This window comes from Peromyscus californicus, unplaced genomic scaffold (genome assembly GCF_007827085.1).
Source record: "Peromyscus californicus insignis strain IS unplaced genomic scaffold, ASM782708v3 Scaffold_1__1_contigs__length_55948999, whole genome shotgun sequence".
In the NCBI taxonomy this organism is placed as follows: domain Eukaryota; kingdom Metazoa; phylum Chordata; class Mammalia; order Rodentia; family Cricetidae; genus Peromyscus; species Peromyscus californicus.
This window is the reverse complement of record NW_026294492.1, coordinates 34,944,520-34,969,997: the sequence shown is the minus strand read 5'-3', so window position 1 is coordinate 34,969,997 and position 25,478 is coordinate 34,944,520. Positions and strand designations below refer to the sequence as shown.

The window sequence follows — 25,478 nt, the reverse complement described above, 5'->3', positions numbered from 1 at the left end:
AAACACAGAGCTGATTCAGAGAAGAAAGCCAAGAGGTCAGAGCTAAGAGCCTCACCCTTCCTGATTCAGGGATCCTCTTCAGCCAAGAGAGCTCTCCGAAAAAGGCCTACTTCCTGTGTGTATGTCTTTATATACTCTAGCTGTTCTGCCTTCTCATTGGTTGTAAACCCAAACATGTGACTGCCTCGTCACTGCCTGAATGTACCGCCCTCCAGGTCCTTAAAGGCGTGCGCCACCGCCGCCACGCACTAGCTATGGCTCTAATAGCTCTGACCCCCAGGCAACTTTATTTATTAACATACAATTAAAATCACATTTCAGTACAAGTAAAATACCACATACATACATGCCTGGTGTCCATGAGGCCACACGAGGGTTTGAGATCCCCTGGAACTGGATTTACAGACAGTTGTGAGCTGTCATGTGGATGCTAGAAATTGAACCCAGGTCTTCTGCAAGAGTAAGGAGTGTTCTTAATCGCTGAGCCATCTCTCAGCCCCTATAATTAGAATTTTAAAGCTTGATAGTAATTCACAAATGATAAAAACATTGTATTTTAATTTACATATATATATCTCAGGTATGTTAATTACAGATTTAATGTCTTACGTGAGACAACTACCAGAAACTGTAGAGGAAATTTCTTTTTAAGGTTTAAGTGCATTTTTCAAATTTATAAATTATTTTCTGTTTATTCAGAGGACCTCAAGATTTATCTTTTGGGGTTAAGTGAGGAGGCTCGGCAGCTAAGGGCATCCACTGCCAAACCCCAGGGCAAGGCCTGGGTTCAATCTCAAGAAGCCAGATGTGGAAAGAGAGAACTCACTTTTACACATTGCTGCCTGACTTCCACACATGTGCACACTCACAATAAACATATAAAAATCAACAAAGACTAAAGAATGGTTCATCATGACACTGGTTGGCTTTTTCAGTGATGGGTCACCCAGTCACTCTCACGGAGAACCCACTTGGTCACATAGCTGCTTGGAATGATTACTGTGAGTGTTTTTGTTTTGTGCATTTTAGAAATAATAGGTTGATCCCATTTTAAGATTGGTTTTTGTGTCGATGCTGATTTGAGGTGGTGGAGGCTGAACCAAGGGTCTGTTCAGTGTCAAGTAAAAGCTCTAATACCAAGCCCAAGATTGATTTTCTTTTCCCCTGTTTGGCAGCAGTGTGGGGGGGGGAGGGGGGGGTGAATGTTCTTTTCCTTCTGTCTTATAATAGTCTCATAATTTCTCACTAGTATTTTCCGAAAGCTCAGACTGTCCCCCTCACAAAAGTCTTGTCTTCTCCCTGCTTAGGTTTTGTGCCTAGTGCTATTCTAGCTAATCAGATCAGTGAAGTAAGACAAAGATCTCTGCCTTCATGGAGTTTGAATCTGTGTCTTCAATAGAAATGTCATTGTAAAATAAAGATAATCATCTAGTGAGGGCCAGGCATGTAGCTCTGTTGGTGTTTGCCTAGCGTGCATGGAGCCCTGGGTTCAACCAGCATAGCTGGGCATGGTCCCAACTCCTGCAGTCTCAGCCCTGAAGAGAGAGAGACAGGAGGGCTAATCCCACCAAACGAGAGTAAAGACCATTGCCTAGGTTCTTCAGTCAATTTAAGCAGGCTCTATTTTCAGACTCCCCTAAAGTGGGATTCGAAAATATAGCCTTGGGGGCTGGGGATTTAGCTCAGTGGTAGAGCATTTGCCTAGCAAGTGCAAGGCCCTGGGTTCGGTCCTCAGCTCCGGGGGGGGGGGGGGGGGGAGAAAATATAGCCTCAAACACAGGAAAGAGTAGGGCTTATATAGTCAAAAAAACTGCAAGACTAGGGGGTTTTCAAGAGTTGGGGGGGCGGAGTTCCAGAGAAATTTTGGTCACATAGGAACTTGGCTGAACCCTTAAGAGTTATTTGGCAGAACATCTTGTCTATCAGGATACATTCAAAGTGTAAGTCAAACTCCACAGGGTGGGGAGCTTGTCGAATTCCAGAAACAGGTTCAAGTACAATTGACTTGAATTTTGCAGCAAACAGATATGACCTTGTGACCCTATAACAAAATGGCTTTCATCCTTAAGATGGAGTCAGGCTGGTCCAACAATGGTCATCCTCAGCTACATAGCATAAGGGGACATTCAAGGCCAGCCTAGGCTAAATGAAACAAAAGGAATAGTGAGTTGTAAGAGATCAGTACAAGAGGGAACACAAAAAGAAAGAATGGGGTCAGAGACTGGAAGCAAGCACATTCTACCTTAATAAGACGGTAAGGGTTGGACTCCGGGATAGGATGGCATGTGAACTTGTACTTCAAGTAGGATGGAAGGAGGGACATCCTTTGCAGAGGGTTGTAGACAGTCGGAAGAGACTCCAATATGTGTTGTCACTGCGTCTTAGTATCACGATTACATTAGCCTAATAAAGTAAATTGAGTCATTCTGTCTGTTTTCCTGTTTTCTTAAACAGTTGAATAGGAGAATTTTTTTTTACCCTGTGACTATGGGGGGCTGAGGGAATAGCTGAGACAGGATTTCTCTGTATAGCCTAGACTTATCCCAAATTCAAAATCCTCCTGCTTCATCCTTCTGTGTGCTCAGATTATAGGCATATGCCACCATATCTAGTTCAAGAAAAGTATCTTTGAAAGCATCTGGCCTTGGCATCTTCTTTCGATTTTTTAAACACTGACTACCTTCTGTATGGTTATTTCCTTATGTAACTGTTTTATGTCCCGAGTCGATTTTGGGGACCACTGCACTGATGAACGCACAGTCACTATAGTGCCAGTCAGTATTATAACGTAGAGAGGCAAGGGACTCCCAGGCCCTCTCCCCAACTGAGGATCTATGAGAGTTAATGGCTTGCAGGGAGGGAGAGCCCATTTTCTTTAAGGGTGTGGCCCGTGTTAGGTGGAGCATGTTCCAGTGGATGGCCACCCGTACTAAGGAGTACGTGGGCCACAGAGATGTGGAGTCAATGGGTATCAAACAGGGGGTTGCACATGAACTTGGGAGGGACTGGAGAAGTGGAGGTGGATCTGATGGATAAATATGATCAAGATGACAGTTACGTGAATGTAGGAAGTTCTCAAATAATAAAGTATATTTAAAATGTTTTTACTATCTAGTATAACTAATTATACCATGGTTTTCATATCTAATATTCTTTGTCTTTTCCTTGACATTTACCATACATTTGTCTTTTTTAGGGAGTTTCTGGGGGTGGGGAATGATTTTTTTTTTTTAATCTTCTTGTTTCTCTCTTTGGTTTCTTTGTTAAGCAATTTTATTGAAACACTAAGTTTCTTCTGTTCTTGGGTTTCTCGGTCCTCTCTAATTGAGATACAGTGCCAGCTTGACCCACTGTTAATGATTGTTTTAGCTAAAACATTAGCTGCCAGTTGTCTCCGTCACTAAAGGGACATTATTCTTTCCGTAAGCAGTAACTGGTGCTGTGTGGCTGATGTGCATTATTCTGGCCCAGTGAGTTTAACTCTGTTGATGGTTCCAGCTCTGTTCATTTCACCAGAGCTCTTCAAATGATCAGTCTGTCACACTTTCCACGTTTATTAGCTAGTTTTAATCTGTAAAGGAAAGTTTCTTCGCCAGGCACTGATGGTGCACGCCTTTAATCCCAGCACTCAGGAGGCAGAGGCAGCTGGATCTCTGTAAGCTCAAGGCCAGCCTCGAGTTACACAGGGAAACTCTGTCTGAAAACAGACCCACAAAGAAAAAAAAAAATCAACTATACAGAATTGAGAGTAGAAGTTGAGAGGCCGAGGCGATGGTTCATTGGGTAAAGGCACTTGCTGCCAAGACACGCGCCCTGAGCTCAGTCCCATGCAGTGAAGGAGAGAACTGACTCCCACGAGTTACTCTCTGACCTCCACATGCCCCCAACACTAAATAAATAAATACACAATAATTTTTATAAGTTACCCTGAGAGTTGACATTACAATTCAAATCTAATCCAAACCATTAAAGCACCCCCCCCCGAATTTTTAAAGAACAACTTTGTGAAAATGATTGTTGTCCATTTAGTCTGTTTTGATAATTTTTCTGTTTTTGCTGTGTTTACTTTGAGGTTGTAAACTACTTACGATACAAACTCATGTGTGGCTTACGTTCCCGACATTATTGGTAGCTTGCCATGAATGTACTCAGGCAGTAAATATCTATCAGCTGCTGGTGTCCCCACCCACAGCTCAGTGCCTCTGGCTCCATCTCTGTTCAGTTGGCATCCCTGGCAGAGAGCTAAGAATCCGGCATCTTGACTGAAATTCTTTTGTTTAAACAAGGCAGAGCAGTAGAGTGTTGAATTCTTGAAGGTTTTTGTAATTGGGCAGTTTTAGCCTTTTCCAAGTGTTGATCCATCTAATCCTTCCCTGCTCACCAGGAGGCCCCCGAATGCCCACCTCACTGCCCTAACAAGGCACAGTGGGCAATTCTATGGTTTCTTCTCCATCTCTACTAAATGTCCCTACGTCCCCTTGCTTTTCCTTTCTTTTCTATAATCAACTGTGTCTTAAACAGGAAGGGAGGAGCTGGGCGGTGGTGGCACACGCCTTTGATCCCAGCACTTGGAGGCAGAGACAGGCGGATCTCTGAGTTCAAGGCCAGCTTGGTCTACACGAAAGTTCTAGGACAGCCAGGGCTACACAGAAAAACCCTGTCTCAAAAAACAAAACAAAACAAAAAAAAAGGAGGCCTTGTCTTATAAGCTGTTATTTAACTTTCTGATCTGATAAACAGTTCTATTAATATTTGTAGTTACTATCCAACAACATAAGAAAATGTAGTAATAAAGTAGAATAAATTCTGTAACTGTTCTATGAATAAATTGATAGCCAACACCTATTAGCTAAGAAGTATCTTCCTCTCTGATATCTTCTCCTTTTAGGGTGTGTTTCAGTACTTATGAAACTCAACAGGGTTTCCCCCCACCTCTCATCTTGATTAAATATGTAAAAGTTCAAAGCATTTTCTCTCCTCCTTAGCTGTATGTAATGTTTCTGATGTTGTCAGGGCCTCTTAGTGCTTTTAGAAGTATCTTAAGGACTCATACACTTGTTATAATGCATCAAGTGTCTTGTTCTTTTTTGATGCACTTAAGAAGGAACAAAATTTGTAAGAGCACATTTCATGTAATACCTGTGTGAAAAGTACAATTATAAGAAGCAAAGACTTTCCCCCTGAGTTTGAAAATTTTTGATCATACCACCAAAAATGTTCCTAGGATCTTCTGCCTATTAAGCCAGAAAACGAAAAATCCCTTTCTGAAAACATGGATGCATTTGAAAAAGTGAGAACAAAACTGGAAACCCAGCCACAAGAAGAATACGAAATCATCAATGCCGAGGTAAGCCGCGCTGCATCTCTTGTGAGAACCGGATGCGTTGTCGGTTCAGAGGCAAACAAGCTACCTTACAGTTCATAGACTTAACGTCACATCACAGTCTTGTTGCATTTAGCCTTTCCAGCGTGCTGAGCATTTTCAACTGTAAACAATAGACAAAATGCCCTTAAAATTAAAACTTAAGATAAAGCATGAAGTGTAATAGATGAATTCTGGGTAGATGTTGGAGAACAACAGCTCTAATGTAAATTTGTAGAGATTCCAAGAAGAGATACATATAAAACTATACATTTCTCTATTATTTCAAAAGTATTTACATGTTGTGTCTACATTTTTATAAAAGGAAATTCGCTTTAATAAAGCGAAGTATACAGTTAATCACTTTATAATTTTCAGTCATAAGTACTGAGTTGAAATAAATTGAACAGAGATCGAAGATCTTTAGTAAGACTGGAAAACAGAGATTAGAAGTGAAAATCACATGCATAGTCAAATACAAAGAGCAGTAACAATTCCAGATTCCAAATATGCCACTCATATAAGGTGTCTTAAGCCACCTGAAACCAAATAAGTCAATCCACTGGCATTCACGGTGTGTACACTTTGTCACAGCACAGTGTACTCTGTGTAAAATCAAATCAGTACTGCACAGTTGATGGCCGTGATTTCAAAAGAAAGGATACTGGAATGTTGATTGGCATATCAAGCCAGCCACAGTTTACTGATCTTTATCATTTTGGATTATCTTAAAGATGCCACTTGACATCGTTAATGGCATCTCACTGTACAGGCTTAAGGTGAATGAGCATAGATTTTGCTTTGCCCTTGCATTTGTATATTGGAAATCGCCAGCGATTCTGAACGTAGGGAAGCTGTTTCTTGCTATTTGTTGTAAATATGGTCCATTTCATATTCATTCATGTAGTTCAGTAGATCTGCCTCTTATGATATATCATAATAGGTCTCATCCCTTCATCTGAAGTAGCCATCCATTAAATAATTAAGTTATTATTAGTAAGTCACATTTCTTTTCATTGTCAGATTAAGCATGGCGGTTTTGTTTATTATCAAGAAGGTTGCTGCCTGGTTCGCTCCAAAGACGAAGAAGGTAATTTGGGGCAAACCACAATTCTCCTTTAATGATGACCTGGCTTTTCAGGTTTCACATTTTTAGCAGGAAACTTCATAGTAGTTGCTCAAAGCTATTAGAATAGATTTCTTAAAGATTATTTCTAAATTTTTTCAATGATTGGTTCTTAATGTCTGGGTTGACTTAAGATAGTGTTAAGAACCACGCTCTGAAGCATTAACAGGGAGAGTGAAGACAGAATCGAGCATGTTTTGTGTATGTTCTGTGTCTCAGTGCTGTGCTAGGCAGGCACCTCGCGTACACTATGTGTGTCTTTTATACTCTTTGTAAGTGCTGTAGTCTGTAAATACTAGACCAGCAGTTCTCAGCCTGTGGGTCACGACCCCTTTGGCAAACTTCTGTCTCCAAAAATATTTATATTATGATTCATAACATAGCAAAATTACAGTTATGACGCAGCAATGAAATAATGTTATGGTTGGGGGTCACCACAACATGAGTGACTGTATTAAAGGGTCACATCATTAGGAAGGTTAAGAACCACTGGACTAGACTATCACAGTAGCTCATAGGTTATAATAAAATAATATCGAGTAAACTATTTTTAAATAATGACTGTAGAAGGACATCAGTATTTGGCCTCGGAATATTAATGTAAAACATTAAGATACAATTTTAAATTCTTTACAAGTATATGTTGTGGAGTTCTCTTTTCCTACCTTCCTTTACACAGCAGACAGCGATAATTATGAAGTTTTATTCAATCTGGAGGAACTTAAGTTGGACCAGCCCTTCATTGACTCTATCAGAGTTGCTCCCGATGAGAAGTACGTGGCTGCCAAGATAAGGACCGAGGATTCTGAAACATCCACCTGCATAGTTGTGAAGCTCAGTGATCAGCCTGCCATGGAAGCTTCTTTCCAGAACGTATCCAGTTTTGGTAAGCCGCCAAGTCGAGTCCCTTGAAAAGGCAGCCATAGCAAGCACCTTGCACTTCTGAAACTCTTTGGCCCACCTGCAGTAGGGAAGGAGATGGTAATGATCAGGGCCTGGTCCATTTATCTCTGGACTCCACGTATTCCTATGGATTTTGTATTATGAAATACTCCCTTCTTCAGTTATCTATCTGAATGGGTCACTTTTAAATTGTGCTCATGGGGACGGGAGAGATGACTCAGTGGCTAGGAGCATGTATATTACTCTTGTAGGGGACCCAGGGTCAGTTTTCAGTGCCCATGTTGGGCAACCCACAACCACCTGTAATGCTAACTCTTAGAAGATTCAACGGACACACACATATACATAAACGAAAATTTAAAAGTAATAATTCATAAACTGACGAGAGGCTTTGTGGGTAAGAGCACTGGCCACACAGCCTGGCCTATGTTCATCCCCAGGACTCATGGTGAAAGGAGACAGCCAGTTCCCAAAAGTTGTCCTCTGGCCTTCACATCTGCATCCCAACCCACACATGCTTGTATTCACACACACTTCATACAGTCGCTGATAAATAACACACACTTTAAATAAAGTAGTGCTTATCTTTTTTAAGACACTTCTCATCTAAGTCCCATATGGATATGTAGTAATTCTTGACCAGTTTATGATGAAGACTAAGATGTTACAGTTGTTGCTTCTTGATATTTTATACCACTTTAAACTTGGCTGATTTTTTATTACATGTTATCATGGAGATCTATTATAGCGCGTTTCTCAGAGTCGCTCCTAGAAACTGGAACATGTTGAGCTGACGTCAGTGGAAACCGACAGTTTTAGTAGTAGATCTAGCTTTGAATGTTATCATTCACCATCTTGAACATGTTCACACTTTGTCTTCCCTTTACATTGCCATGGTTTTCTGAATGGTTTATTAGATGCTTTGGCATTGAATTGAAAAATTCCACCTAATGCATTCTTTCGTGTGTGTGAGCCATCCTCTCTGTCTCTCTGTCTCTGTCTCTGTCTCTCTCCCTCCCTCTCTCTCTTCTTCATGTCTGTGTGTCTGTATGTCTGTGTCTACATCTGTGTTGCATGCATGTGAGTGTGCAGCCAGCTGTAGGTGCCCATGCTTGTTCCTGCGACAGCCAGATAGGACATTGGTGTCTTCCTCCATATCCCCTGCCTTAGTGCTTTGAGACAGGATCTGTCACTGAGCCAGAAGCTCCCCATTTTAGCTAGGCTGACTGACCAGCCAGCAAGCCCTTGTGCTCCATCTCTCAGCCCCCCAATTCCTGGGGTTACAAGCATGCATGCACAGCTTTTTATGTGAGTGCTAGAGGTTCAGACTCAGATACCCCTGTTTCTCCCCAGGCCCTCCATAATGAAATAAGAAATATATAAGAAATATATTTGTGCATCCAACCCCTAAGATCAGAGTTCATATCCTATAGTCATGACTTCCCAATGACTGTCAGCCAGGTGGCAGTCAGGATGTGATTGTGTGCAAATCTCCATTGACAGGTTCTGGGAAAGGAAAGCCCCTGTTAAAATGTGTTTGGTAGCTTCAGCTGCCCTATTCCCTGGAAGCAGACACTGAACACAGTGGGAGAGAAAGGGATTAGTGATTCTTCAGTTAAGCAGCCATCTCCCAAAAGCAAATGCGACTTTATCAATATCTTTCTTTAACACTGAATATGAGTCCTTCTTTAGGTGCTTGAGTACACTAAGAAATGGAAACCTTGGAACAGTAGTGGTGTTTTATGTTCTCTGCTTATGTGTAAACACAGGTTTATGCTATACGCAGATTTCCAGGGACAGACTTCCACATTTCTCCACTTGGCATTCAACGTTTGGGTACTACACCCTTTCAAAAGCAGTATGCAGGTAGCTGTGTCTAATTCCTTTCGTCCATTCCTTTCAGAATGGGTGAAGGATGAAGAAGATGAAGATGTCTTGTTCTACACCTTCCAAAGGAACCTTCGCTGCCATGACGTGTATCGAGCCACATTCGGGGAAAACAGACGCAATGAGCGTTTCTACACAGAAAAGGACCCGAGGTACTGGAATACTGCAGTTACTCTCTTTTCTCCAGAATGGCTCCCCCATTATCTAAAGTACTGACCTGGTTGTCTTGAAGTGTCGAGAACTGGAGAAAATTAGTATTTTATTACTCTACCTTCTAGAACTAATCTATAGAGTTTGCCAAATTCTATCATTTTGGGATACCTGATTCTGAAAAAGTTATCAGTATGGCCCTGGAGAGCTCCCGTCAGCCAAGGTTTCCATCAGTTTTGTTCACAGTACTTCAGTTGTTGGTTATTTAAAAACAATTGGTCGTTTTGATGGGAGGATGTCTCCTAAACTCATGTTCAAGGAAGTGCCTGCTAATATATTCTTAAAGATCAATGCATTTTAAATATTCACTCCTTGTTTTCAAATATTTCTATTTCTAGAGCATAGAATCCATATATTCTGATGAAAACTGCATAATGTGGATTCTGAAGAGAAAGACCTATGCTAAATAAAGAAAATCTGATTTTTAAGTCATTGAATAGTCAGCATCCATCCCTCCCTAACGCGCCCCCCACACACACACACACACACCATCACACACATTTTTTTTTTTAACCTGGCAGAAATACTATTCACCAACAACAGAACTGAACTTTTAAAAAGCAGGGAAGATGCAAACCCAAGGATCCCGTGCAACAGACTCAGAGTAACCTTGACTGTATTGTATATGTCATATTGGTAGGTTGCTCATACCAGGCACTTGACAGTTTAGTAATTTTAGTTGTACATCTGTAATGTTTTACAAATCCATGTGTTGCCGGGCGGTGGTGGCGCACGCCTTTAATCCCAGCACTCGGGAGGCAGAGCCAGGCGGATCTCTGTGAGTTCAAGGCCAGCCTGGGCTACCAAGTGAGTTCCAGGAAAGGCGCAAAGCTACACAGAGAAACCCTGTCTCGAAAAACAAAACAAAACAAAAACAAATCCATGTGTTTTACACAGACAGTTAAAGATGTATGGGAAGTAAACAGCAAAATAGACAGTTCTTTAGCTCTTCACCCATGGCTTCTCTTTTATGTTGGAACCTAACTCTTCTAATAAGAGAATTAGAGTCTGGTATGGTGGTGCAGGCCTTTAATCCCAGCACTTGGGAGGCAGAGGCAAGAGGATCTCTGTGAGTTTGAGGCCAGGTTAGTCTACAGAGCAAGTTCCAGGATAGCCAGAGAAAATAGTGAGACCTTCCTTGTCTCAAAAGCCCAAAAGAAAACAAAAAAGAAGAAAGAAAAAGAATTAGCTAGAAGTAACCCCTGTTCCACTTGCAAGGCTTAGCCTGTGAAGAGTTCTAGTATTGCTTCACAGACGCTTGTAAAATCGACCTTGTATAAACCATTTCTTTCTTTGTTAAATTTTATTTTATTTTGTCGTATGGGTATTTTGCCCGCATGTGTGTCTGTGTAGCACAAGCATGCCCAGTAACCACGGAGGCAAAGAGAGGACATTGGAGTTAAGAGCCAGTTGTGAGCTGCCATGTGGTTGCTGGGAATTGAACCCAGGTCCTCTGGAAGAGCGGCCAGTGTTCTTAACGGCTGAGTCATCCATCTAGCCCTCCAAAAACATTTCTTGTTCAGTTTTTAGTATATTGTAACATTCCACCTGAGATGCTTAAGGATTGGACAGTGACAGCCATTCCAGATGACACCATTGATTCCAAATGTTTCCCAGGGTTTATAGCTCAGATCTTGTTCCTACTTTTTTGTTGTTGTTGTTGTTTTTGTTTTTCGAGACAGGGTTTCTCTGTGTAGCTTTACACCTTTCCTGGAACTCACTCTGTAGCACAGGCTGGCCTCGAACTCACAGAGATCCGCCTGCCTCTGCCTCGTGAGTGCTGGGATTAAAGGCATGCGTCATCCCCGCCCGGCCTCTCGTTCCCTACTTCTTTTTTTTTTGTTTTGTTTTGTTTTGTTTTGTTTTGTTTTTCGGGACAGGGTTTCTCTGTGTAGCTTTGCGCCTTTCCTGGAACTCACTTGGTAGCCCAGGCTGGCCTCGAACTCACAGAGATCCGCCTGCCTCTGCCTCCCTAGTGCTGGGATTAAAGGCGTGCGCCACCACCACCCGGCTCGTTCCTACTTCTAAACGTACCCTTTATGCAAATATATGTATGGAGATAAAATAGTTGGGTCATCTGAGGCTCACCTCTCACATAGCTGATAATATTCCAGAAGGGGAAAGTGGACTTTCCTGCCCAAACCCCACGTCTGCAGCCAGGGCAGTAGTGACTTAACGAAACCCTGTTTCTTTCCTTTCTAGCTATTTTGTTTTCCTCTACCTTACAAAAGACAGCCGTTTCCTCACCCTCAACATTATGAACAAGACGACTTCCGAGGTGTGGTTGATAGACGGCCTGAGCCCTTGGGACCCACCAGTACTGATTCAGAAGAGGATCCATGGGGTCCTTTACTATGTTGAACATCGAGATGATGAATTATACATCCTCACTAATGTTGGAGAACCTACAGAATTCAAGGTAGTTCTCCATTCTGCTCGTTCCCATTTGGGATCGCCAACCTTCCTTGCTACAAGGGAGAATGGGGGAGGAGTTTAAGCATGTGATTGACACTGCCTTCCTGTACCTTGTCAATCCCATTTCCCTTCCATTATTTCTCTTCCCTTAGAGCTAACATGTCTACCTACTATGCTTGTATTTAAAGCATGTAAATGAAACATTCTGTGCTGTTTGTGTTGTAAAAACCAAACTTGGTTGGCCTAACCGAGCACAGTTGAAGTCCTGATGGTGAGTTGGCAGTTGGATCAGTCTAGGCAGGCATACCAATGCATCCATTGTCCACTGGTTGATTGTCTCACCAGGTGCTAACCTGGCCTAAAGTGGTGACATTCACACTCTGTCCCCGATCCAGACTTCCTAGTGACAGCTAGTGTGGTCCCTTTTCAGTGATTTCATCCCTGAAGGCTGCAGCCTTAGTTAGTGTCTTGTCACCTAGATCTCTTCTAACCTTGTTCGTACAGCTGATGCGGACCGCAGCCGACGCCCCTGCTATCATGAACTGGGATCTGTTCTTCACAATGAAGAGAAATACCAAGGTCATAGACATGGACATGTTTAAGGATCACTGTGTCCTGTTCCTCAAGCACAGCAACCTCCTCTATGTTAATGTCATCGGGCTGGCGGATGACTCTGTTCGCTCTCTAAAGGTACGTCCACCCGCAACAGAAACACAGCTCAGCTTAACAGAGCATCGAAATTGGAATGCCATGTACTTCTCCTAAAAGAAATTTAATTTAAATGGATTTTAGCACTCTGACTGTTTATCAGGTCTAGATTTATATAATATAAATATAATTTATATTGTATTTATATTATATGCTTTGAGAGACCTTGTTTTTAATGCAGTCTTACTTAAACCAATGGACTTCAGAAATAGAGTCAAGGGTCATTGTGTTTTTCTTTTTACATAGCTCTGTGGTCAGGGATCTTATAGTCTGTGGAGCGGCAATAACCAAGACCTACTTGGTAGCTAGTACCCAGCCACTGACGGCTGCTTGCCCAGGCCAAACCCCAGAAGGGCAGTATCATATCTCTGTATTTCCAGCACATGCTTGTATCTGCATCGCCTCTCTTGGCTAGTTTTTTATCCGTGAGGTACATACTTGCTTCCTTTCAGTACATGGGTGTCAGTGGTCTCCATGACAATGGCATGTCTAACTAGTTAACACTGTCTGTGGCTGCCAAGGCATGAACAAATGCCTCCAGAAATGAACCTAATGAATGAATGAATGAATGAATGGCAGCCTTATTATCCATTGTGAAAGCAGCATTAAGTGAATTAAGGTTATAAGCCCTGAAGAGAAGAAGGTGCCAGACTCTGCCTGATAGGGAGAGAATTATTGAGTGGATCAGCCAGCAAGCAGCTTAAGCCTTTTTAAATAATGCTCCGGTATCGTCAGAATTCCTATTAAAATACTGTCCTGCAAACTCCATGGCTGTTTATTGAACTCCTGTGTGCAAAATGTCATATACAGCATCATGGAATAGTAAAACAGTAGAATAAAACATCTGGCCTTAATGAATTAAGTGTTTTATGGTGTTAGACAAACATCAAAATACAAAGCATAAGTATAAGTTAGTTTTTAATAAGAGATTTCAAAAATAAAATGTAGAACTTACAGGACCGGAAGAGTTTATGGCTCAGAAAAGCTTTTGTAGGATAGAGAAACTAGAATGGATAAATAGGAATTTAATGTGCAGTATTAAATAGAAATTTAATATGTCATATCCAAGAATGAGAAAGCCATGCAAACACAGCTCTAAGCTGAAGTCCATGTATCTTCAGGGAACCGATTCTTAAATCTGTTTTGTTAAAGCAGATTACATTTCTGGAGGAAGAAGTTAGGACGTGATGCTTTTTAAATGTGACCGGTGTGTATAAATTATAATGAAGGGAACAGTTAGTGTTTAGTTTGAGGTGCTGGAGTTATACTTCATGAGATTATTAGGCAACTGTATTAGTAAAGATTGGAGCAAACAGGACCCAGGGAGATGAATCTCAGGATTGTTACACGGATACAAATAAATAATGGGAGCCTGTAACCATTAGAATCGTGGAGCGGCTCCCTCAAAATCAGAATGCTAAGTTTAACATTGAGTCTCTTAGATGTCTGTGTAGGTGTCCTGAAATAAAAATGGTCATCGCTTCAGGACTTTGCTTACAGTCTCTGTTTGAGTGGGAGCTCCACCTCACACAGCTCCTCCCCAAACCCGCCCCTTCAGAGCCCGCCAAACACAGCTCCTCCCCCAGAGAGGCTCAAGACCACGCCCACAGGGGTTATATAAGCTGCATCCTAGAAAACAGATTCGTGGTTTTTCTGGTCTCCTCCCCTTCTCCTCTGGGGGGCTAGGGGGCGCGGGGCAGCAGGGGAATCTCCCCAGAGCGCTTTACACCTTAAACCTGGGCTTTTCCTGATTTGGTCTGATGCAACGCGGTGGAGAGGCCTTCAGGAGGCCTAAAACTTACCAGTCTCCATCTGCTCTGATTGGAAATCTGTCAGTATATCCTCATTGTGGTCTATAGAAATAGGGATGGGAAAAATATGTTATTTCTAGCAGTGTGTGTATTACAATTATATATATCAAGAAAATTGGGAATGCCGTGTAGAGATTTTCTGCTCTAAGATTAGACTTGAAGGGCTGGTATAGCCCAGGCTGACCTTGAACCTCTGTTCCTCCTGCCTCCCCCTCCTTGCGAGTGTTACAGCTCTGGAGGGAACAGTATCCTGACTTGTCAGGAAGTCAGGCTATACCTGAGGCTGAGATGTGGCAAGGGATGGTCTCCCTGCCGGGTGTAGGAATCCTGCTCCTCTCCTAGAGAGAGCTATTATCTAGAGCCCTTATATCTGAGCTCTACAAATCTATTGTTTCTTCTTCCGCTCCCCCCCACGGTGTTACTTCTTTTTGACTCTGCTAAGGGGAAGCCCCTGCAGAAATGTAGCAGTCTCCTCTGGCTCTGGCCACAAGTTACTACTTTTTTCTGCTCAGCACCCCCCCCCCCCCCAAGGGAACATCTCAGCAAGGTTCTTCTGCTTAGTGCAGGCAAAAGAAGATCTTCACCCAAAACTCTTTTAAGGAAGAGGTTTATTTGGAAAGGAGGAGTCCAGGAGAGTGGCTGCCTCCACCAGGGTGGAAAAGGAGAGCCACAACTGAACAGGCAGAGAGGCTTGTATAGGGTTTCTTAGGGGCGGAGTTTCTCCAGGGAGAGTGTTTTCTGATCAGGGATTGATTAGTTTTCCTGCTCAGGGATTGGTTGGTTTAGTTGGTCAGGGGCAGATTTGACTCTGGTTTCAGGGCCAAACTGTGTATCTTTCACTGGCCCTTTTTAGCCTTTTGGCTGTAGTTTCAGGGCCAGGGTGTATTTCTTTCCCTGGCTCTGATTCTAGGGCCAAAGTGTGTTTCTTTGGCTCTGGTTTCAGGGCCAGGGTGTGTTTCTTAGGTTCTGGTTTCAGGGCTAAAGTGTTTCTTTCACTGGCTCTGGTTTCAGGGCCAGGGTATGTTTCTTAGGTTCTGGTTTCAGGGCCAGGATGTGTTTCACTGGCTCTGGTTTCAGGGCCAGGGTGTGTTTCACTGGCTCTGGTCTCAGGGCCAGGGTGTGTTTCTTTCACTGGCTCTGGTTTCAGGGCCAGGGTGTGTTTCTTAGGTTCTGGTTTCAGGGCCAGGGTGTGTTTCTTAGGTTCTGGTTTCAGGGCTAAAGTGTTTCTTTCACTGGCTCTGGTTTCAGGGCCAGGGTGTGTTTCTTTCACTGGCTCTGGCTTCAGGGCCAGGGTGTGTTTCTTTCACTGGCTCTGGTCTCAGGGCCAGGGTGTGTTTCTTTCACTGGCTCTGGCTTCAGGGCCAGGGTAGGTTTCTTGGCTGACCCTTTTAACCAACAGTGCTGGGGTTACAGGCATGGCCCACCACACCGGGTTTTGTGTGGTGCCAGGCTTTGAGCCGAAGGCTTTGAGCTGCTAAGCAATCACTCTTCCAGTTGAGCTGTTATCCCAACCCCAAAGACTAAGTCAGACTTGGAAGTAAATATGACCTTTTCTTATTTTTAATAAGTATTCTCATTTAACGGTACACACACACACACACACACACACGCCATTTCACAACAGATGCTGACTTTGGTTTCTGCTGTATTGATTATCTCATCACCCTCTGGCCTGTTTCAAACTATAGGTACCTGCTATGCCCCGAATCTTCTTCTAGGTCCTCATCAAAGAGAGGACGTGCCATGTACTACTTAAACGTAATTTTATCATTGCATGATGCTGGATAACACTGATAAAGACCCGTAGACCATGCTTTAGATAAAGGACAAAATCTTTAGCCCCAGTGTGAGTAGTTAATAACATGTTTCCATGTAAAACATCAATGCCTAGTGGACACTTGACCAAAAGATCTTTCTAAACACAATCTCCAACGGTGGAAATGTTAAAGTTTTCATGTATTATTTCTTATCATTGGTCATCATGTCATCAGTATTTTCTGATTTTTTTATTTCAAAAAAAAAAAAAGAAAAATATTTGATTGTAATACCTGGAAGGTAAATTGAGAATGCTATATTGTAATACTACAGGGCAGAGCCAGGGCCTTGAACATACTGGACAAACTCAGCCACTAAGCCATACATCACCCCCACCCCCAAGCCCAAGCAATGTTTTGCTGGATGCTGTCATCAGCTTTATTTGTGGGAGAGTCTATTTCTGGGCCAAATTTCTTTCAGTCCATCACACAGCTCAGTGGGAACCATGGCTTAAGATGCCCTTGAGACAGCTAATACTTCTGTACTACCTGGACAGATTTCAGAGTCCATAGCCTAGCAACAGTTCTTGTTATGATTAAAGCTTTAACCTTAGTCTCTTAGTTTTAGAAAAGCCCAAACTTTGATCTGTTGGTACCAGTTGTCCTAAAGCTAAAACAACGTATTCCATGGTCATAGTTAAGTTTTACCGAAAGGTGGACAAAACCTTGTGCCCCTGTGGGCCAAGGGATCTCATACTTACACTGACAATTATGAGGCTTGCTCTTACAAGTAGAGATCCTTCACAAATGTGTGTCCTTGTTAGTTTCCCTGGAAATAGACCCTGGGTTCCCTGGGGGAATGTGCCTGTCCACGGTGCTCTCTGGCTGTGGTTTCTGCAATGAGAGTCTGTATCTCGATGCTCACAGCCCTTCTTCCCTTTTTCAGAAGTGCCCGCCAGTGAGGTTGCGCCGAGACCTCTGATTTTCGAAGGCATTTGCTTTCTACAATTACTCAGAAAAAGAAAGGCACTTTTCCATTCACATTCTTACTCTCAGTACCTTCCGGGCACTCTGTCCACCTCCTTACCAGGCTTGTTTAAAAGGTGTAAGTGGGATGTTAGTGGAAGGCTTGAGGCTGGACCCTGCTGCTCTAAGAAAAGGAATTTTGATTCCTTTCCTTTCTTCTTAAAGTTAAGGATCTTGAGCATAATAGCTACGAGTCTCTCTGAGTCATTGTGCCTGGAAAGGTTTTGTTCTGCACAATGGTTCGCCTCGAAGCTAAAGTTAGAAACAAATTGTAAATGCTTTAGTGCTGCTGAGCCCGTTTGTAGCCCTGGAATAATAACTCTCATCACTGGCTGTCCAGGCAGCGGGGTAAGGACTGGTGGGAAAATCATTGAAAACATTCACTCGAGGGGCTCTGTAAGAGCAGGACCGGAGGGCTGTTGCTGGGGTAGGACTGTTATTTCACTTGCTCTTATTCTTAGCCATTTGGTTATTTTATCATCCAGGTTTGTATTCCCAAATAAATATGAGCAATTTCATTTAAATCTAGAGTCATGATAAACCCATTTCCTGCATTTCTTTTTTTTTTTTTTTTTTTTTGCATTTTTTCTTTATTGGTAATTTATATAGGGTTTGATTTGTTCACTTGAAATCTATTTTGTCACAATGAAGTAATTCTCAAATGATGTATCGTGTGATAACAGAAAGTAGATATCCACGTGGTGTTGTTTGGAGCAGACTCAGAAACTTCAATATTAATTAGTGAAAATATTGCTTGTTCTTCAGCTCCCTCCTTGGGCCTGTGGATTCATAATGGACACCAATTCTGACCCAAAGAACTGCCCCTTTCAGCTCTGCTCCCCAATAAGACCTCCGAAATATTACACATATAAATTTGCAGAAGGCAAACTGTTCGAGGAAACGGGACACGAAGACCCGATTACAAAGACCAGTCGTGTTCTACGCATAGAAGCCAAAAGCAAGGTAGGTGTTGTGATCTCAGCTTTCTGCTCCCTGATACTGCAAGTGCACCGTGCCAGGGACTTCAGAGTCGGGGCCACATCAGCACTATTGTTGGAAAATCCTTTATACTATAAAAGATCCAGATGATTTTAGGATACATAGATTTTTTTTCCTCTTAATTTTAATACACGTTTTTACTTTAACGTGGACTTAAATTATCTCTGACTTGCATGCTAGGCTTCCTTTCACGTGCTTATGTTTGAGTTGCAAAGTTGAATTAATAAAAAGAGTCAAGAGTCAAAGTTGGCACACAGTGATGGTAATAATTTTGAGAGTGCGGTACGTAGCTGAGTGGAGTAGACCAGACGAATACAGTCCGAGCCTCCATGGCGCTTCACTGTGGCGGAGACAGTGCCAGGGGCTGAAGAAATCGTTGCTGATGATGCACCGACAGCCACAACAGGGAGCATGTTGAGTGCATCGGAAATGTTGTGAAGGGACCTTACCTAGTCTGGCGAGATCCAGGCAGTCTTTTCTGAAGCAGGGCTGTTTCAGGGAGCACATCTGTCTTAGTTAGGGCTTCTACTGCTGTGATAAAACATCGCAACCATAAACAAGTTAGAGAAGACAGGGTTTACTTCAGCGAGAAAACCATCTTCTCTTCCTAGTACCCACATGTTGGCTCACAGTCACCTGCACTCCAGCCCCAGGGACTATGACACCTGCCGGTCCCCAAGGGCACTGCACGCATGTAATGCAAGCATACACGCAGACAGAACACCCATACGTATAAAATAAATAAACAATTTTAATTAGATTCATAGTTAGATAGGCCTTTGAAGGATGCAGAGAGCCATCAGTGTGGTCTGAGCGAGAGTTCATGTACTAATGTTGAGTGCTGTGACATTTTCTGGGGTCAGAAAATAAAGCCGGTAGGACTTCGTAACCAGCTTATTTGTAACTATTCAAAGACAAGAACTGTCAATATCTAGCCTTAGGCACAGAGAGTATGTTATACCAAAATTTCCAACCTAAATAGGCATTTTGGCTTGACCTGCAAGAACTAATACTGGGCAATGAAGAGTGCTTTTCGAGTTATTTTCCTACTGGGAGAAACTGCCAGTGTTCAAGCCAGGCCTGCTGCTCTTTTCCGGCTCGTTATAGACCAGCGGGTAGCTGAAATCCAGAGCTATGTGTACAGATGTCATAGCCTCACAAAGCTGATGTCCTGTTCAGAAAGTAGCGTACTGGGGAATGCCCTTCATGATACTTGAAGCTGGGGTTAAGCATTTTAAAACTCTCCTTTCGTGGGGGGTTGGCTCCGTGGTAGAGCCTTTGCCCAGCAGATATCCCGATCCCCACCACGGCAAAGAAACAAACCGCAAAGATGTTTCCTTACGTGCTACTGATTCTTCCTCTCCAGGATGGAAAATTAGTGCCAATGACAATCTTTCACAAAATGGATTCTGAGGACTTGCAGAAGAAGCCTCTCTTGGTCCATGTATATGGAGCTTATGGGATGGATTTGAAAATGAACTTCAGGCCTGAGAGGCGGGTCTTGGTGGACGATGGATGGATCCTAGCGTACTGCCATGTTAGGTGAGTCAGCACGTTTCTCCTGGCAGATGGTGCTAGAACACTGTGATGACAGCTATAGTAATGATATGTTAGGGAATCCCAGCACTCAGGATGCAGAGACAGGCGGAGGACCTCTGTTGAGGGCTGTATAGTGAAACCCTCTCTTAAAAAACCAATAGATTCAGGGTCAAAAGCTCACTTTCCATTTGTGGATTTGGGGTTTATGTATCCCTAAGCCTGGTAGATCTTAATTCAGATAACAGGTTAGTTTGGCCCAAGAACAAAAGAATAGTTTTTAGGACCTCTGAGTAGATACAGCAGTGTCTGTACTTGATCAGTTACATTCTTATTTCCATGCAGTCTCCTGAATTCAGGTTTCTTTCTTTCAAGTTTTTGAGAACGGGGTCTGTCTTTGTAGCTGCAAACTCATGACCTTTCAAGTGCTGTGATTCAATGCATCTAATGTAGGCTTTTCTCACAGAGCCTCTCTAAACTGAACTTTTTTTCCATCTAATTCCCATTTTATTGTAGCTGTTTTCAGAACAGCATTATATTTTTATTTCTACTTAAAATCTTCTCTCTCTCTCCCTATCTCCAGAATGAAGTCCAGATTTCTCAGTAAAATTCTCATGATCTGGCTTCTCTCTGTAGGGTATCCACTGGCCGGGTGCCCTCAGATTACATGCTCTGCCCCTCCGTGTCCTGGTCTTAGTTCCCCCTTCCTTACCCTTCCAGAAACCCGCTTCCTTTACAGCTCAGTTCAGTGTCATTTCCAATGCATTTACGCTCCTGACCCATCCGCCCTCACCCCATTCCTCCGCTCAGGTAAAGCTTAAACACGTATGTTACAGCGGTGGCCATCATGCCTGGTGACTGTGATTTGCTTTCTCAGGCCACTCTGAGCCACTCCACGGGCAGTTCTGCCTGTGTGTATGTTTAAGGTCTGCCCTCGGACAGTCTGTAGTAAGAGGTCAAGAGGAACTCAGGCATAGCTGTTAAATCAGCTTTTGATTATCTTGACAGCTTTTTGTTTTGTTTCCTGTGATGGGCTACACCTTACTGGTTTAGGCTTGGCTTAGACAGTCTCTGTTGTATATTTCCTCTTGTTGTTTTCTCCCAGCCTTTAAACGCACAACAATTCTGAGCTCTAGTGCTACACACAAGCCTGTGATGTAGTTTGCTGACCTCTACTGTATGCTTTTTTTTTTTTAACTTCCACTACAGGGGTGGTGGCGAGTTGGGCCTCCAGTGGCATGCTGATGGCCGTCTAACTAAGAAACTCAATGGCCTTGCTGACTTAGAGGCTTGCATTAAGACGCTTCATAGCCAAGGCTTTTCTCAGCCAAGTCTAACCACTCTGAGTGCTTTCAGCGCTGGAGGGGTGCTGGTGGGAGCATTGTGCAATGCTAAGCCCGAGCTGCTGAGAGCCGTGACCCTGGAGGTGAGTACTCTCGGGTTGCAGCCCGGCCGCTGTGCCACCGTTCAGAGAGCGGAAAGCCATTAGTTTGAAGGCATAGCAAAGCTTTTAAGTTTAAACAGAACTGTGCTCTGGGAGAACTTGTGAAATTATCTGAACTCCACTCTCTATTCTCCCTGGACAATGATCTTTACAGGTTTTGCAGGATTTTCACTGAGGGACTAATGGCTGACCCCAGTGAGCCTTCGCTGTTGTTCAGAACATTTAGAAAGTCAAAGGGATATGTGTGTCATGGTTCCGGAAGTCTGGTGAAGTGTCCTGTGAGTCTGGATGCAGTGTGTCCTCTGACACCTTGTCCATGTGACAGTGTACTGCCCAGCCACATTTTATTTCTGGACTTAGATGCGATTTGTAGATGCCCCACTATTTTGTTTCTTTTATTTTCTGCTGTGTAGCTAGTCAGCCAGGCCTCATGCTCACAGTCGCTCCCTCAACCTCTTAAGTGCCAGGATTTGAAGTGTGTACAGTACATCTGGCCCTTCTTGGGGCTCTTTTGGGTGTAGTCCTGTGCTTTGACTGAACAATTCAGAAAATGCCCTGTAATCTTTTCCCAGTCTCCAAATTGTGAAGCATCAGGCTTCACATCCATCTTCTTCTATTTCCTACTTAGACAATCTGGACAATAATTACTGGAGCAGTACAGAGTAGTTCTTCTCAGGGTGTGTGTGTGTGTGTGTGTGTGTGTGTGTGTGTGTGTGTGTGTTTGGAGCAAGAAGTAGTAAGTTAAATAAGTATTAAATAATTTGACCTGGAAATCTGTTTTTAAAAAAATATCCATTATGGAGGAAATAAACTTAGCCATAACAATAGAATCATTTTCAATAGAAAATGCACAAAACTACACAGAGAAACCCTGTCTCGAAAAACCAAAAAAAGAAAAAGAAAAGAAAATGCAGCTAACCTTGAATTTTAGAAATTAGAAATAACCAGAAATGCATATGTAAGGATATTTATTTCAGTTACTTATTACAATGAAGAATTAGGGACAGCCTAAATATTCAACACAAAGTATTCATATATGAGTCAAAGTCATTGATTATAAGCACCCAAAGTTATGGCTAACTGAAGCAGAAAGGGTTTGCTGGAGTAGTAGGTAAGGGTAGGTGTGTCAGAGCCAGTGCTGGGGGGCTGCACACCCAGAAACAGAACTGGCCGGGGAGGCTGCCATTGGGGAGCAAAGAGCACCTCACACTACCATCGCTGCTTCTGAAAACTGGATAGTCGTCACACATGGCCTGGTAGATTCTCCACGATGGCCATCTGTGCGGTAGAGCTGGGTCCCTCCTAACAAGGCTGGCAGCTTTATGGGTGCAGAAGAGGCATCCTGCTGGGCAGCCTGAAGGGATCACAGCGCCCTGGACTCTATCAGTGGCACTGTGAGGGAAACTGGTAAGCAGCTGCTCTGGAAAATAGAGCTTTAGATGAAAAGAGCAACTTCCCTGTAATTAAATGTTTTTTATTTATTTCTATTTTATGTGTATGGGTGTTTTGCCTGCAAGTATGTCTGTGCATCACGTACATTCCTGGAAACCTCAGAGGCCAGAAAGGGTTTTGAATCCCCAGAAACTGAGTTATGGACAGTTGTAAGCCACCATGTGGGTCCTAGGAATTGAACCCAGGTCCTCTAGAAGACCAGCCAGTGCTCTTAACTGCTGAGCCATCTCTCTATCCCTTATAAATGTTCCAATAATAATTAAGGCCAGTAGATGTTTTTCATCTTCTTTTATCTTGGATATTTTCCAGATCTTCTATGTAAGTACTATTTAGGAACTTCCTTGTAAAATTCCAACAGGTGGAGCAGAGTTTGTAGGTTGTTGGTGCTTTTCTCACTGTTAAAACATTCTAGTTGGGTTGGGGATTTAGCTCAGTGGTAGAGCAAGCGCAAGGCCCTGGGTTCGATCCTCAGCTCAAAAAAAAAAAAGTTCTAGTCATGGTTGTAAAGTAACAAAATCTACTGTCATAACTATTTTTAGTGTATAGTTCAATAATGTTAAGACATTTACTGTATTATGCGGTCAGTCTCCAGATGTCAGTTTTTATCTTTCAAAACTGATACACATACCATTGAACAGCTCTGCCTCCCTCCCTCCCAGCCCCGGGACACCACCCTCTGCCCTCCGTCCGTCCGTCCGTCCGTCCGCACAGTCACCTCTTGTAAGTGGCGTCCTGTCAGGCTTACTCTTTGACGGTGCTTGTCCCGCTGAGCTGACCTGAGATTGCATTGCGAGAGGTTCCGTGACTAGTCGGCACGGTTGCACCCCGGTTTGCTTACCCACTGTCGAGTTCCACAGGAAGACCCTGTCTCCAGCTCTCCGGGGACGTGCTAGGAAGGGGTTGCCAGGTCAAACGGTCACTTTTGTTCTTTCGAGGAACCACCATGCTTTTTGCCACAGGGACCCAGCCATGTACACTCTAGCCCACAGAGCCCGAAGTGGTAGAGCTTCTTCTCTGCATCCTCGCCATCTTGACAAGCCCTGGCTGTTGTGGGGTTGTTTCCACTATAGTAGCCATGCTAATGAAAGCAGAGCTGCATGTGTTACTTTTGGATAATTAAAAATAGAACAGGCACCAGGCTGAAAACAAAACCTGTGAAATGGAAGGTAATTTCTTTGTGGTTCTATAAATGTCTGTTACGGAGTTGGAGTACTCTCCAGGCAGCTGTGAGTTAGCAGCTATAGTTCAGACTGAGCTGTCTTTAGCACACCGGGGTATGTGTTTATTATGCGGTAGCTTTGTGACGTTCATTTTAGCAACCTTGGGGACGATATACGATTCTGGCTTCTTTTTCTTTGACTAGGCACCTTTCTTGGATGTCCTCAACACCATGATGGACACCACACTTCCTCTGACACTGGAGGAGTTAGAAGAATGGGGGAATCCTTCCTCTGATGAAAAACACAAGAACTACATAAAACGCTACTGTCCCTGTCAAAACATTAAACCTCAGGTAGGAGCCGCAGTTGCGATCCACTGCCCTGAAGCCATCCAGACAACTGAAAGGCACTCTCTGAGCTGAGGCGAGCGAGAGTTAAGAGGCCTCTCAGACATTTCTGCTTCCGATACCTAAACATCTTTCGGTGTCTTGTCTGCTCGTACTCCACGTTTGCCTCAGTTCACGGCCCCTGATCCAGTATAACTCAGTGAGATGCAGTCCTGATCTCTCTGGACAGGAACCGGCTGCCCCAGGTAACAGGTAGCCTGGCACACAGGGCTGAGGCCTACTCACGAGTTTCAGATGAGAATACCCTCCTAGCACTTGGGGGCACAAACGAGAGGTAATTCTTTTCATGATCTGTAGGGTGGAAGGACGCACGGGTGATGTAAACACCATGTATCTGTTCTCTTCAGCATTACCCCTCAGTTCATATCACAGCCTATGAAAATGATGAGCGAGTGCCTCTGAAAGGAATTGTAAACTACACGGAGAAGCTCAAGGAAGCCGTTGCGGAGCACACGAAGGAAGCCGGGGAAGGTAGGACGCTGTCTGACCAGGGACCCTGGCTGACAGGACCGCCCTGTACAGACCAAACCGTCCGCCTGTCATGTAGGACAGACTCCTATGCTGACCACCCAGCTGACGTCCACATAGCCAGAACCACCTCAGCTCTTCAGGGATAGTGTTAAATAAAGCAGGCAGGACTCAAAGCAAACGGTAGATGTCCAGTGTAACTTGGAAATCTACACACAGACTCACTCAGGAAACAGTTACCGAGACAGCCTATCACTGCTTTTACGTCATTCATTTTCAGTGGGTCAGAATTCTTCTGGGGCTGGAGAGATGGCTCAGTGGTTAAGAGCACTCACTGTCTGCTCTTCGAGAGGACCCAGGTTCAGTTCCCAGCACCCACATGGCAGCTTACAACTGTCTGTAACTCCAGTTCCGAGGGATCTGGTGCCTTTTCTGCTTCAGAGGATCCTGCATGCCTGTGGGGTACATAAGCTCACACAATCACATACAAATAAAAATCAGAGATAAAAAAGTCAGTAAAAACAACGCCTCTTTTTACCTTAAAACTGCCCAATAAGACATTCTGAGTTTGGAATTGGGAGGGGCCCGCCTCTAAGTCTGCCTGTACCCAGCTCCAGTTCTCACTCTCCATTGCTATAGCTGGTGTTTCCAGGGTCCCAAACTCTCAGGTTCCACAGACCAGTGACCCCCTCCTGGGTCACAGCCACTGACCCCCCCCAGGTCACAGCCACTGACACCCCTACCCAGGTCACAGTCACTGACCCCCTCCTAGGTCACAGCCACTGACCCCCCCCCAGGTCACAGTCACTG

The 25,478-nt window shown here is 43.6% G+C and overlaps 1 protein-coding gene and 1 long non-coding RNA gene across 4 annotated transcripts in view; one reads left to right on the top strand and one right to left on the bottom strand.

Annotated features, from left to right (window-relative positions):
* Prepl (prolyl endopeptidase like) overlaps positions 1-25,478 on the top strand; it is a 35,344-nt gene that overhangs the window by 6,523 nt on the left and 3,343 nt on the right. For 2 of the 3 annotated variants that reach the window (XM_052746456.1, XM_052746454.1), the window contains 11 exons: positions 5,225-5,347; positions 6,386-6,452; positions 7,168-7,374; positions 9,295-9,430; positions 11,691-11,907; positions 12,408-12,593; positions 17,968-18,165; positions 19,568-19,743; positions 20,947-21,163; positions 23,997-24,146; positions 24,548-24,671. In XM_052746456.1, the coding sequence (XP_052602416.1) occupies positions 5,273-5,347; positions 6,386-6,452; positions 7,168-7,374; positions 9,295-9,430; positions 11,691-11,907; positions 12,408-12,593; positions 17,968-18,165; positions 19,568-19,743; positions 20,947-21,163; positions 23,997-24,146; positions 24,548-24,671 (1,753 nt within the window). In that variant the 5' untranslated portion in view covers positions 5,225-5,272. The remainder of the gene's footprint in view (positions 1-5,224; positions 5,348-6,385; positions 6,453-7,167; positions 7,375-9,294; positions 9,431-11,690; positions 11,908-12,407; positions 12,594-17,967; positions 18,166-19,567; positions 19,744-20,946; positions 21,164-23,996; positions 24,147-24,547; positions 24,672-25,478) is intronic. The other variant, XM_052746455.1, reaches the window with a different exon arrangement.
* On the bottom strand, positions 7,338-19,555 carry LOC128115598 (uncharacterized). Its single transcript, XR_008220221.1, has 3 exons — positions 18,651-19,555; positions 14,414-14,464; positions 7,338-7,449 (listed from the first exon to the last, which is right to left on the bottom strand). It is a non-coding gene; the product is annotated as an uncharacterized LOC128115598 (long non-coding RNA).